Genomic DNA, 15,229 nt, shown 5'->3' with positions numbered 1-15,229 from the left:
TTTATTTATTCTTTCTGGAATCAACTACTAACCAATAAAAGAATCACGTGTTGATCATGCTACTATACATATAGTGTGTTGCGTATGAGTATTTTACTGTATTTATAAATGTCTCCCTCTTGTGGTCATGTATCAAAATGCATCAACATGCGGTATGTATTTTTAAAGGTGATACTAAGTCTTTATGTGTCACGTGATACACGTTAGAGTACAGTACAGTTGTTACAGTACTGGCAGTACAGGGACTAAAACCCCTTCCTTTCTGATCAGTAACCCCGGAGGAGCCTTAACCATTAAGCCGCCGCTGCACAGGAAGGGGAAATGGTACTTGCAAAGGCATGCCACTTGTTTATCCAAAGCAGAGACCAGATCTTAATCAAAGAGTGTGGTTTGTAAGAAATGGAAGGCTCTACAGATGGGTTTCCCTCCTGAATGCGCTCTATTCACATACAGTACCGCTGCTGGAAGGGACAAAATCAAAGACTCCCCCTTCCCCAATTAACTCATGTTGTTGGTATTTGTTGTTTTATAGTTGTATTTTTTATTGTTTCTTCCTCCATTTCAATGTCTTTCACAAGTCCTAGGCGGCCGGTCAATACAGTGCGCTGGGGCGCCGGCCCCTTAAAGTTACGCAGAGAAGACTGCTACTTTAACATGTAATTATTTACCATAATGATTATTTATTTAATAATGAAATAAAGTCATTTAGTATATTCCACTGTATCTCTTAAGATAAATGATTTACAATTAAAAAATTTAATTGTAAATAATTTATATTAAGAAATACAGTATTAACTGTATTACGTTGATAAAAAGTATGTGATTTGAGGCTAAGCTCTAATTGGACTTTTTGAAATTATCCTTGGAACGCAGCACTGTTTGCCCCCGAAGCTTCCCACATTTGTTCTAAACAAATCAATATTGTTTTTAAATATTTGAGCTCATGTGATTGGACCAAAAAGTTTCATTTTAATTTTGTTAAAAATTAATAATAAAAAAAAAATAATAATAAAAAATAAATGTTTGCACCAGCCACCACTGGTAAAGACTTACATTTTTTTGAACAATACCTTCCACTGTATAGGATACCTTTTTTTTCTGCTTCCTAGTCCATGAAGTCCACTGTATAGGATACCTTTTTTTTCTGCTTCCTAGTCCATGAAGTTAACAATACTGTGATTAATGTTTGTTCAGTATAAAACATGTCTGTATAGCTAACACAAGCAGAAAACAGCTGTCAATCAAAAATGACCACCAGCACAGTCAGAGGTAGCTACTACTGACAACACTTTATTAAACATGAAGAAGATACACAGGGTGAGAGAGAGAAAGGAGGGAGGAAGGAATATAGAGGAAAAACCAGATCCAGACTGATAAACGCCTGTTTCAACTTAAAAGCACTCTCAAAGTGATAGTTCAGGTTTTGTCCTAAATTAAAGTTGAGGTGCATATAAGTATGTACTTTACAGTAGGTTTTGGTCGTTATAAACGTTTCTGCTCTGCACACCGACAGTGAGGTTTGTCACCTGGAAAGCAAGTACAAATTAATCAGGGTCAAATTCCACAACCATTGCCTGTGCATACTGTAAATGCATTCCAAAGTTCAGCTGAGACCCATACAAAGCTTAGTATCTTACAGTCTATTAAGTACAAAGTGAACTCTTTTCTTTTACAGGATCTAGCCGTAGGACAAGTTCATGTTTTATGCCCCTCAATTTTGATTTAAGACAGACTTGAAAATAAAACCTGAACACATCGTGAACGTATGAACGAGTTCTTCACATTGCTCAGAAGCACCATAAGGAGTCCCATGCAAATGTCTTTCTCTAACATTTATTTAATACTCACTTAATTGTCGCTTGTTTAATGGATCAGCATTTCAATGCTTGCACATAAATCCTTTAAGTGAGACAAATTAGAGTTTATTAGACGGCCATTAGAGAGAGCTAATTACAGTATATTAAAAGCCTAATTAAATAAGTGCAAAACTTTGGGTTTTAGATATCATCAGGGGATTATTGCTTTTTTTTTTCTCGAGTGGTGGAGTACAGAAGGATGGAAGGTTATCAGATTTCATGGACCTTACAGTTTTGAAAGGATTTACCTTCTCAACAGATTAACAGATTTTTTTCCTCAACACTACAAGTTCACATCTCCCAATATTTACTTTATAAACTATCACAAACTACAGTGTAACTATACTGTACATTATAGAAGGTCAAAGCGTCTGTATAAATGTTGAATCTGTTTAGAAGTTAAGCTTGGGGGTTTGCTCTTGTCTCTCTCTTTCCTCCTGTGGAACTTCTCCTTAATATCAATACTCTCTTTTACTCAATATCTCTCTTATTCAAGATTTATTAAGTTGCCTAATCGTTTTCATTTCTTCCTTTGCATTTCTAGAGATCTTTTAGAAATTAAAATAAAAAAAGAACAAAAAACACATATTCATCTGCACTTAGCACTATTTTTCTTTTTTAAATAATTTCGTTCTGAAACATAACACAGAGACCAGTTTATTAAAACTTAGGGTAAGAAAATCAAAAATAGATGTACTATTGTGCTTCTAAAAGGACACATGGACACAACCCAATCCTTCTGTTGTCGCACTATAACAACTCATCTGAGCATTTATTCACCATATAGATCTGTTTAAATATATGTACTGTATATCATCATAAATATTTACACAACACACTTAAATACACTGAGGTTTAAAATATCCCTGAACTCTACCGTGAACATCATGGAGGATTATGTTTACGATAAGATAGATAAGTTGTTGGAAAATGAAATGAATTTAAATGAAATATGTTAAATATTTTGAAGTTGGATCAATGATAGGCAATGCATTCAAATGGTGGTAGATTTTAGCCTACATGCTAAGCTAGCTAGTTATTAATTAAACTCTACTCAACTAATGTTAGCGTTAAAAGAGCATGTACACAATTTTGGCTGTTAGTAATACGACATTGTATACTGGACCTTGGATACTCAAGTCCCTAATGTCCAACTATGACACATGCAAGCTAGTTTAGTAGAGGATAACTAGCTAGCTAGCCATATACAATGGCAAAAGGACGCAGGATTGTTTCTAGCATGCATATCTTTTGAGATTTGCCTTTGAGATGTTCCATTGCCATTCAGTTCTTCTATGGGAATTTAATGACACATGTTAAACAACTTATTATACTATATGGTATTTTGAATGTTTTAACATTAAAAGTTCAGGGGTACTTTAAAAAATTCTATAATCCATTCCAACCTATGTCAATTCCATTTACACATATAATGCATGTATTATAATAGATCTTTTGGTAGAGTACTCAAGTCTTTAATAAAATAGACATTCCCAAAATGACACGTTCAAAAAATTCGAAACAAGAAAAAAAAAACTGTGTTTAGTTTACAGCCTTCGTTTTTTCCCCCCTAGACAAGCACATTTCTCACTGGATATGATTAACATCCCTGTCCCTAATCCCTACATGTACCCTTCCCTTCCCTTTCCCTCAGCCCTCCCTCCCTCCCTCCCTCAGGCTGTATGCAAGTTTTTCATACAGGGTAACAGAGGAGTGTGGGATCATGGGTAATATGCAGGCTCCTTTTTCCTAGGTTATGTAACCGTCCTCTCCTTAGCTCTGGAAGTAGAAATGATATGTCACGCAAACATTACATAAGATTTATTGAAAAAAAATAAAATAAACAATGCTAATAAGAATATCTATTTCAACAAAATGAATGTTAAAGGCAAAGACTGCCCAATATTATGATAAATTGGCATATATATATTTATATATAAGATATAAGAATATATAAGAATACCGTAGTCCCTTGTCCCTTGTTAGCGTCCACTCACCTGCACGGAGCTGCTGAGCTATGTGAATTTATTCATATTTCATTAGAGAAGGAGGTCGGTCCACCCTGATCATATCCCCCCTGGTTGTAGCTTCCTCCCTCGTATCCTCCTGCTTGTTGCCCGTAGTCTGGTTGATACCCACCCTGAGAGCCAGCGTAAGGGTCCTGACCATAACCCGCTACCAGAGAAGAAAGTAGTGATTACAGAAACAGAACACAACAACAATCTTTCACTATGATAGTCTGCTGAGCACACACACACACACACAAAAAGTCATGTACAACCTGTCATGGATAATCAAATCTTAACATACAATATAAGAATCATCTCATGCATATTGACCGTGACAATTCAATTTTCGCATCAACGTTAATCTAATCTAATCTAATACTTATGTGCAGTGTAACTTGTACCCTCAAGCATTAATAGCAGAATTAATATCTATTGTAGTTATGAAAATTACATTTCAGTTTGGCCACAAAAATCTATTTAATGATTAAAAAAACAAAGAATGAGATCTGCAATGTGTTTGTCATTTAGCCTGCGCGTCTTCCGTTCTATCACTCACCCTGGCCATAGGAGTCTGGTGCTGGCTGTTTCGCTCCAGAGGGCACATAGGTGCCAGCAACAGCACCAAGCCAACCAGTCTCTTTAAACACAAACCAGAGGTTCCCTGCCCATAGCACCAGGTTACAGAACCCAAACGCCTGCAGGACAGTGGGAGCAAAATTACTGTTTACTCGCTTGTTTGACCGTTCATCCATCCATTCAAATCATCCATCCAGCTATTCGTTCATAAGTTCCAACCATCCATCCATATCACCACTAACATCCACACATATATCCATTCATTCATGCATCCCAACCACGTAACCATCTAACCATCCATTTTATCAGATATCATGCATCCATTTAACTAAACTTCATTCATCCATCCATCTTACCACTCGCTTATTAAAATGTAAATCTTACTATAAACAAATACAAAGATGAACAAGAAAAATCAGCCAAAAAGAGCACTAACCACAGAGGTGTTTAGGCCAGACACAATGGGTTCGTGCACTTCTTTGCATTTGTTCTCCTCATGCCGACAGGCTGGTATGAACTTGATGACCTCATCAGGGTCGGTGGCTTCCTTAACATCCGAGAGGCCTTTAGCCCATGCTGATGAGCTTACCAACCAAAAGAAGGTGAAAATAGCCGTGATCACAAAATCCTGAGAAAGAGCCAAACAGATTGTATTATAAAACACCACCTACACCCAATACACCCCAAATTGTCTTTAGAAATGTTTTGGGAATGTGAATTCCTTCATAGTATGTTTACCATTGTTGTGCACCATCCATCCATGCATGCAGTGTATTGTTTAGTTGTTTTTTTTATTTTTATTATTTAAAAAAAATAATACAAAAATATTTTGGCTTTGAAGAATCTGTCTTTTGTAAAGATCTCATAGATAGTCTCATGGCCCAGACCACTTGCTTCTTAAGAGAATCTGTTACATTTGTCATTTAATGCAATCAAGAACGAAGCCAAATGATAATGAATGACAAGGCAGATGACCATCGACTGACCAGTTCCTATAATGATAAAGAGTGCAAAAATCAATTTCATCAACTTGTCCAGCTATATCACATTAACTCCCCATTCAGCTTCGGTTATCTACAGTATGAGTATTAAAAAATAAATAAATAAATAAAAAAAAGGCCCCATAATGAGTCCCCCTTAAAAACACCAGTTTCCCATGCTGCCTCATGGACAGAATACTGTATTAGTTTTGATGTTACCACTCGGCATTGAACCCTACAGTAGCTTTTTATTAAAATCAATCAAACAAAATTGCAATATTGATTTCACGAGGATATTGTACCAACATCATAAAGCTTCGAGTTAAAACTATGGATGGTACTGAGTTAAATCAATAAGCCCTTGTTTCCACTGCTCAGTTCATAAATCAGAAGAAAACAAAGTAAAGTTGCTAAATTAGGATTCTATATAGCCAAACCATTTTCACCTGTTTGATGGAAATATTGATAAAGAATGTATGACACACAGGATGGTCTGTTTGAGAATACTTACGATCTGTGCACCACGGTTTCCCTCGCGGTATTTCTCAAGGCGGAAGATATAGATGGCCAGAGCTCCCATAGAGTAGAGGAAGGAGAAAACACCAACAGTGACGAAGAACTCAGCCGAGGAAGAGTAGTCACCTTCGAGGAACAGCCGAATCCGCTCAGGACCTTTACATGTGGGCGCATCGAACCACACTTGATGGAGTCTATTTGTACATAAAAAGAGGGAATGTGTTGGTCTGTGTGTGGCTGTGTTTGTTTTAATTGATTCCACATCTGTCAACATCTGCATAGTAATTAAAAGGGATCATAAAAGTTAAGTGCCAGGTTAAGGACTGAGGCTTCTTGTGTGATTAAGTAGTACATCCCTTTAGAGATTAATGTACTGTGTTTATAAGAAGGTGGTCTTAAGTTCAAGAAAGACACTGCTGGGCCCTCGGCAAGATGCTTAGAATTCATTTGCTTTTCATGATGCATGGACCAGGTTATTACTTTACTATGAGTAGGCCAACATATATCATACAATAGGGCAATAAACAATCCTTATTTATAGTAGATAAAATAATATGAAATGCACTAGGTAGTTATTAGTCAAAAGTGTTGGGTAAATTTAAGGTTCTGTTTGTCTTATAGGATTCATAGTCAATTTATCACTGGTGTTTTCATTTGGGCACCGCATATTTTTCTTTGCTCTGATTCACTGAGTTATTAAATAAATAATAGAGCATCTCCGATATCCAACATCATTACCTAAGACAAACCTGTAGTGCTATGTGGAAATAAAATGAAACAAGCATAATGATTCATGCACCAGAAAAATATCAATAATAATTAATTCATGCATTAATAAGTACTGTAATACACTGAAAAGAAATATATGAATTGTGCCATAACCCTGACCTGAATGGGTATTCGAACTCAACATCAATATCCAGGTCACTTTCTGAACGGTTCTTACACTCTACACTCATGCGGAAGACTCCGGAGTAAGAGCCGCAGGTTGAGAACGCAAAGATGGCAAAAAACTGGCAGGGAAAAGAGAGAGAGAGAGAGAGAGAGAGAGAGAAACATTAAAAAAGATGCAAAGTTTGATATTTTAAACCACATTGTGAACACTTTTATTTAAAAATAAAAACATCAAATGAATTTAAAGGGTTATGAATATGGATGTGGTAACTGTACATAAGGTGAAACCTTTTCATTGCTGACTATTTACAAAGGATGTTCATGATGAAATATCTTAAGAATGAGTGTGTAGAACCGATTAACATTTACAGAAGACTTCAAGCACAGTACATTGATGAGTCTCTTAACCGCAGTAAAATACTGGAACAGTGCAAATGTTTTTAAAAAGGCCGATCACTTGCACATTAAAGGAATTCAGCTAGGAGTTGTTGCCACATCTTCTGTACAGTCCTAACCTTCTTCAATGGCCCACACATTGGACTGCCAAATAATTTCCACATGTGTGGGCCATTAAAGGAGTTCCTGGGAGGCCAGCTTACTTATCATGGCTCTGGATTGCAGCCAATTGGAGCCCACTGGAATAGCCCAGTGCTTGAAGACATTGTCCACCTGTACTGGGTTCCTATACAGCCTTCTTGGGTTTTCATCTTCTACTTCATACAGAATTTGAACACCTTGATGGCTCCTCTCAATACACTAATGAAGAAGACCAATGCATGGCTACTAAGTTGACAGAGAAGCCTTAGCATGCCTGGCAGAGATCCTGAGGAGCTTAATCAAAGAAATCACAGAGGGGCCCACATGGCCAATCGGAAGTGCCTGGGTTTAAACCTGCGGCCAGGACAGCAGGTGATAGGAGGCTACAAAGGATCATCTATTGCAGAAGCTGGTACCAAGTCATATTGGTCTCTTTAAGATCCATAAGAGTATCAACCTAGTAGTGTACTGCCTAGCTTTTTCTCAGTCGGGCACCTTTATAAACCCACAGCATGCTCTAATAAGTGCGTGAACATAATTCTTGTGCCATTTGAGTACTTGAGTCTTTAATAATATGTTAGGGAAAACTTTTGTAAGGTTTAGAATCATTAAATCAGCTATTTCACATTGAGGGGCGGTGCTATTTTTCATTCTCAGAAATTTGCAGAGACAGATTTGTCACTGATTCATTCCTGATCAAGTTGACTTCTGCAGCTGCCAACCTGCATTCAGTCTCACTGGCACACAAGCGCTGCGAGCATCATCATGGTAACACGAGAACGCTTAACGCTACAGTATCTCCTCCACCGCAAATCCTCCATTTAATTCCATCTTTCATGCATTATCTTCTGGAGGACGAAATAGGCAGGATTTAATGTCATTGTTTCTATTGCACGGTGAACCCTGTGAAAGCAGTTAAATTGATACTTGTAGTTACGCTGCTGCCCGACATCACACTGTAATATTAATCCCTTTTTATTTGAGAGGCAATGAAGTGCCTGCTTTTCCCCCGATGCACACTGAGAGATTAGTCAGTCAGAATATTTTCGATGCCCCTCCCTCGTTTCCCTTATCCGACTGAATGGAAAATCACATTATTAAACTTACTGAGGTTCTTCACCATCTGTCGACGCTCTGTGCTAACACACGTACAAGTCTTAAACAGCCATTACACACGCAGTGTGAACGCATGTCTAATCGCATTCGAAATACGGAACACACATTCGCGTCACATACTAAACACACAGGGAGAAGGAAAAGCCCAGAGCAGTTTATTTTGCCTTCCATCAATCTAACTAGCCGAGCTTGACTTGGAATTACAATCAGGCTATTAGCGGTTTCAAGTGATTGTAGCTGTGGGGGTGGAGGAGGAGAACGAGAGAATGCAAAAGTGTGGAGGAAGGTGCGAATAACACGACGACACAGAGAAAACAGGAAAAAGAATCCGGGTTTATGCTTGATGCTTGAGTCAATCTAGATAAAAATCACAGCTCGTTTCTTTAGCACAGGACAAATAAATGCGGTAGCATGAGCTTACTAGCATTAGGAACACTCAAGCATTTTTGTTCTAGTTTTTACCTGCTGTACATCATACTGTATGTAGTGTCGCACATCTGATTCATTTGACCTTATTAAAGAACTCACCATTCATTTCATATGCTTACATATTGCATGGCAGCCTCTTAATCAGCCCAACATAACCAACGACATAACCTACACCCTTTGTCCATCGTCTAATTGATTATATAATATGATTTTCGTCTTCATAATTACGGCTTTTATGATCGCTTAGTCCATGTTTGGCTTCAAAGCAAGATCATCATGATTACTCCAGAACCAAGCCAAGTCTTTTAGCCAGCTTTTATAGACTATAATCTTGAGTAGATAATTACAGGTTAAAAGACGAATAATAAGACAGCGTAGACAAACAGACAGCTCTAATGGCACCGTAGCTTGCCACCCAGTTAATTATTGGTATTGGTATTTCAGCTGCACATTAAAATTTAACATCACTGCATCAAGCCGTGTAAAAAGTAATGTACAGACCTCAGATTGTGTAATATAAGGACGAATATACAAAGAACGATGTTACGTGCTCTTCCTACAGTACTTCAGTAACTGGTGTATAATAGTATATTATAATAGTATTTTGGGGGGGTTAGTTTGTTTTATTATATTATTTTACTTGAATTTTCTAATAAAGACGTTGTTACTGTATAATCATATGCTAAATTTGCAAGCAAGCGTTCGTTCATTTCTACATTTTCTATACTGATTTATAATGTACAGCAAGAGTAGCAGCAAGACTGAGCAGATCTCAGGAGACCTCGGCTCAAGGTTGGGGTACACCCTGGATAGGGTGCCAGTCCATCACAGGGCACACATACTTGGACAATTTCGGAATGCCAGTTGTTTTTTGACTGTGCAGCCACACACACACACACACACACAGTAAACAAGGGTACCTGGAGGTAACCCACCAAGCAAACATGCAAACTCCACACACACAGACCCGAGGCAGGAATCAAACCCTCAACTTTAGAGGTGCAAGACCACAGTACTATTTTATACACCCCCGCACCACCCTCCAAGCAAACACTTATGAAGGAAACAATATTTTACAGCTTTATGGTAAACGTGTAGAAATATGAATATGGACAAGTAGGCCATTAGCTAGCTAAATGAGCTACACAAGCTACAATAGACAAATCTTCTGATTTACTTCAGTGTTTGGTCATGATTACATACATAAGAACGATTTACAGTATATGGGGCTGTGTAGGTAGAAATGTTTTTTTGGGGGGGATTTTCCCCAAATTCCCCTCAACACTAGGAGGTTCCTACATTAAGGCTACTAGTCAATCAGGAAGGGCCGAAGACTATCACATGTTTCTTCCAAACCACGTCGACCGTATCTTTATCGATCTGCTTGCTCAGGCACTTGTAGGAGCGGAGTAATTCACTCAAAGGACAGCGCTGTTTGTAACTCAAATGTTCATATGTAGGGGACTTACTGTAGCAGCTAGCTAACATTACTTCTCTTTATATATGGTTAATAGTAGAGAGGGTGTCGTTTTCAACACAGCTCACTTAATTTATTTTTAAATAATGCAATGTCCTTGTACTACACACACACACACACACACACACACATAGTTTCACGGAACTTATCTAAAATAGATGATCCCTTTACCTCAAAGTCAAAAAGGACATATAGCATATTAAGAGAAATTTTCGTCCTAGAGCGGTACTTTTACTCAATTCAGTGTGTTTGGTATTCTTTCCACCACCGATGCATGAAAAAACTCAGGAATTTGAGGACGAGTGGATGCCATGGTGACAGACTCTAGACTTTATAGTTTCCATAGAGACAAGGCAGATGGCATATCTCACACTTTCCCATACTTGTTTTGTCATGAATAAACAATGAATACCTTCATATTAACCGTGGATTATCAACAGCTTTTAACCATGGGTATGATCAGAGTCACGGGTCCTAACAGTAATGTTGATTCATATAGCACATTTTACTCATAAGCAAACATTTTAAATAATATATGTATGAAATACATATACATAAATAACAAAATACATAAAATAACCATAAAATATAGATTTAAAAAGTACATTTTATGTAAAAAAAAATGTTTTAATGGAAACAATAAGATTTCTATATCTTTAAGACTCCTAATTTCCAAACAGGCTCTTTAGCATCAGATGCACCATTTAATAGAATCCTAAACATGTTATTTTAAGCCTGAATGAGTCACCAGTTTCCCCTTATATCCAAACCTGCATGCTCAAGATGTGCAGCCACACACACACACACACAGACACACAGCAAGCATTCTCACAATCAGTGTCGGGATGAATAATTGAAGCCTAGCAGACCACCAACGTTTACTTGCCCTTTTAAGTCATTCCTAAATATAGATCATGCATGCTAGGTAATTAAAACAACTTACAATTGAGGTAGAAGAAATGCATAAGTGCAGCTGAATTGGTATTGCCCTTACGCTGGCTTTCTGACAGTGATGGGATTTGACCTCATATGCTTATGTAAAGTTTTTTAAATGTGAATATTTGTGCTTACATTTAACTGTCAGATAGCAGTGCTGGACCTGATGCTGCTTCTCACGTGAGCTGATTCGATATGGCACAAGACAATCCAGAGTCATGATCGGTGACATTCCTCCATTTTAAGCACCATGAGTACACATTTTGCATATGATTCTGGATAGCTCTGTAGTCACATCTGTGGCTCGGCGGTTAGCGCATAGAGTTATGGTTTGGAACGTCCCAGGTTCAAACCCCATGACCACCCTGTTGGGCCCCTGAGCAGGGCAGATGTGTAATGAGATAAAAAAGATGCCTTGGAGGAGGATGTCTGCCAAATGCACAAAACTATGCATGCTGACATCCCCAGTAAACATGGCAATAAAATTGTTGCTGGATGAGTTTATTATGCAAATCTCTATGTTGTATTGGAAACTGGTAATTTAAATCAATATTTAGTATCATACTGTTGCTCTTTATTAGTATGCATGACTTATTAGCCAGATGGTGATTATACTTACCAGTGTGGTTGAATTCTCAAGTCTGATATTGAAGGTGTGGATTAATTTTCTATAACAGCAGCTCTAAGAGTGGTGCTGGCTGCAAAGGTTTAAACTGATGGATTTATTTCAATATGTAAGCGTCTCTATAGTTGTAGATGGATTAAAACAACATATTTAATGATTGATGTTCTGGGTATGGTACGTTTTTGAATATCTAAAAGTCTTCAGTGTTGGTTATTTGAAACAATTGCAAAGTCATCAGGAAATGGGACTTTGCACCTTGTGGTGTTTTGGTAATATTATAAACTGCTAGGGTTTTGTCTTAATAACATCTTGAAACAGAAAATAAGAAAGTCGATAAGCATAAAACTCAATTTTACAGCTGCCATAGCAGAAGTTGGCATAACTTCTTTACCAAGTCTAAATAAAACTCGTTGGGGCGTACCACTATAGAACAATTAACAACGCAGGTGTGGCAACTCACTGTCAATAATTATCACTGTCAAAAATGATTATGTATAAATTCCTAGCATACCAACAAATACAAACAAGTATAGCATGTATACTGTAGTTTCAGACTCCCAGTTACTGGCCTGAGGTTTATTTCAGTCATACTGTTCAAATGGCTGCACATTATTACTAAATTATTATTTTATGCATAACAGGATATTAATTGCCATGTCATGCACACTCAAATCATTCTTGCTATTTGAATGACATTTGAGTGACGTTTTTGTGATGGCGTCGAAGTGGAATGCTCTGTGGCATGTAACATGAAGTGGCACCCTGTCGTTCATGATGAGTTAGATGCCATTTTCAAATAATTAGAAAGTTCTGTGCAAACATTCTGGTCTAAAGACATCAATGTGAGTATTATATATATATATATATATATATATATATATATATATATATATATCGTGTGTGTGTGTTTGTGTTTTATTAGGTTTAATTAATACACCTTTTTTGAATGGATGCATATATATATATATATATATATATATATATATATATATATTTTTTTTTTTTTTTTTTTTTTTTTCCTATGGTTTATGTCTAATAACAAAAAAATCTTCCACTCACCCATTGTAGGATCTTAATGAATCCCAAAGGCTGTTTGATGACAGTGAACTGCCCAGTGGCGACCAACTGTACAAAAAAACACAAGCACAACATACATTTTATCCGTACCAACATTCCATTTCTGCTCATGTACGTTTCTGACATTATGTAATACAAATCTTATATACTAAATACGTGCAATATATACCATAACTATGTCGAAATTGACATTGTTAAAAAATGTACCTATTTTAAGCTGAACCTACACTTATCTCTTCAGCTCGCTCTAAAACCAGGGCTACATCCCACATTTCTCAGGATGCCTCCTACCATAATAACAATATGATTTAGTGTGTCATCATGCAGTGTGCAGCTGGGGAAGCAGACGGCCCAGCGACAGAACAACGGGACATTCGAGTGGACACACACATCCTAAGCATTAGACATTAGATTAGGCAAAGCTGCTTATGTGAACATTTCCTGTGGGAGAGTGCAAAAGGCCAACAATTGCTGGCTGCAGCAAAAAACGATGCATATAGACGATGCATATAGTACCAGATTGGTGTGAGAGAATGCAGCAATGCAGCCGGAACGTTGTACTGGAACTGTGCGCTGTTTGATCTTTTTTATCTGGAATTGAGCACTTTTAACAGAATGGCAGATTAAAAAAAAAAAAAAAAAAAAAGACATTGTTTTGCATATGATTTTGATTGACATTTTATGCAGATTAGAGACCCTACGTCAGAATACTACACTGGTATGCAGAATGCATTTTGGAATATATATATACAGGATATATATAGGCTATATATATATTTTTTGCTATTTGAATGCATTATTGCGTCATTCTAGAATTTAAACGCCAACGTCTTTAAAATAAACCGTCAAGGTTGCGCAGGCTGTAGTCCTGGCCAAGGCTATTTTTGACACCACCAACAGTCTCCTGTAGTCAGGCAGATCAAATCTGCAGCCGGGAAACATCAACACAAATTATGCATTGTGTAAAAAGCAGCGTGTATGATCCCTGTTCCGAATGCGCATTCGCTGAAAGCTGATCTCTTGTTCTATTGCGACACAAGATATATATACATTTTTTTTTCCTTCTGCAATGACAGAGCCGACAGTCCGACCCAGCTCACCTCCTCAGCATCAGTGCATTCTACAGATCTTCCCCCCATTAAAACCCCCCTGATGCGCAGTCAACATTATGATACTATACTGTACTATACAATACTACACATGTTCTAAAACCTGCTGGATTGTAAATTCATGAAGATGCATTTGGGAAGCCTACCTGGTTGACTACATCCATCTTTATCCTCTTCTTCAGTGGATAAGAGGATCAGGAGCGCAGCGGAGGGAGGGAGGGATGCGCGCTGTGCTGAAAAGCCGACGCAGAGACACACACACACACACACACTTACACACACACGGTCTCCGTTCCAAACCGCATATTACCGTACTACATAGTAAACAACGCGTGGAAATGTGATTTGAGGTGTAGCCCAGGCTAGAGGCGCAGTGCCAAGGATCAGTGTGTCCATGTGTGGGGGGATGCGACACCACACACATCATCATAGTACACCTGTTTTTCATTTAAAGCATCATATACGGAAATGATGCTTTAAAAAAAAGAAATGATTAAAGCATCATTTCCTTTTTCAAAGGAAACCAAAGGGTTTTTTTTATCTCAGGGTTATTCAATCCATCCATCCATCCATCCATCTAATGTAGGAACCTCAACTAGGGAACCTGGAGGCCAACGGTGACCGTTGTATTTATTCCCATTTAAGACAACATTCACACACTGGAGGTAATTTGGGAACGCCAATTAGCCTAATCTGTGAGGAAACCCACCGAGCATGGAGAGAACTTGCGAACTCCGTGCACACAGACCCTGAGGCGGGAATCGAACCCAGATGCCTTGGAGCTGGAAGGTTAACTAAGCAAATACGTTTCTTTGGATAATTACCGCACTGATTACAATTGTTCATTTGACAATGAGTTATCTAACCCTAACTGATGCAGGGAGTAGCTTTTAATTTTTTTAAAATCTTATATCTTCCTAATTTGGCCGTAGCTAATTCCTACTGCACCTGTCATTACACCAAATGGGAAGAGCAAAGACTATTACATGTTTCCTCTGAGTCACATGACGCCACCACATCTTTTTGAACCATTGTAAGCGGCGTAACACACTCAGAGGACAGCGCTATCCATATCCTCCGCTTGTGTGCGCT

General features: G+C 37.9%; 1 protein-coding gene across 1 annotated transcript; it reads right to left on the bottom strand.

The window, feature by feature from the left end:
- Positions 1 to 1,271: 1,271 nt before the first annotated feature.
- Positions 1,272 to 14,375, bottom strand: sypb (synaptophysin b). The gene is made up of 8 exons (XM_053503174.1): positions 14,284 to 14,375; positions 13,011 to 13,076; positions 6,826 to 6,950; positions 5,933 to 6,131; positions 4,878 to 5,069; positions 4,422 to 4,560; positions 3,854 to 4,031; positions 1,272 to 3,635 (listed from the first exon to the last, which is right to left on the bottom strand). Exons 1-7 carry the CDS (start codon positions 14,299 to 14,301, stop codon positions 3,886 to 3,888), a joined length of 885 nt encoding a protein of 294 aa, XP_053359149.1. The 5' UTR covers positions 14,302 to 14,375; the 3' UTR covers positions 1,272 to 3,635; positions 3,854 to 3,885.
- Between the last annotated feature and the right edge of the window lie 854 nt (positions 14,376 to 15,229).

The sequence above is a fragment of the Clarias gariepinus genome, chromosome 9 (assembly GCF_024256425.1).
Source record: "Clarias gariepinus isolate MV-2021 ecotype Netherlands chromosome 9, CGAR_prim_01v2, whole genome shotgun sequence".
Lineage (NCBI taxonomy): Eukaryota > Metazoa > Chordata > Actinopteri > Siluriformes > Clariidae > Clarias > Clarias gariepinus.
The sequence above is the reverse complement of the archived record's forward strand: the minus strand, read 5'-3'. Positions and strand labels throughout refer to the sequence as shown.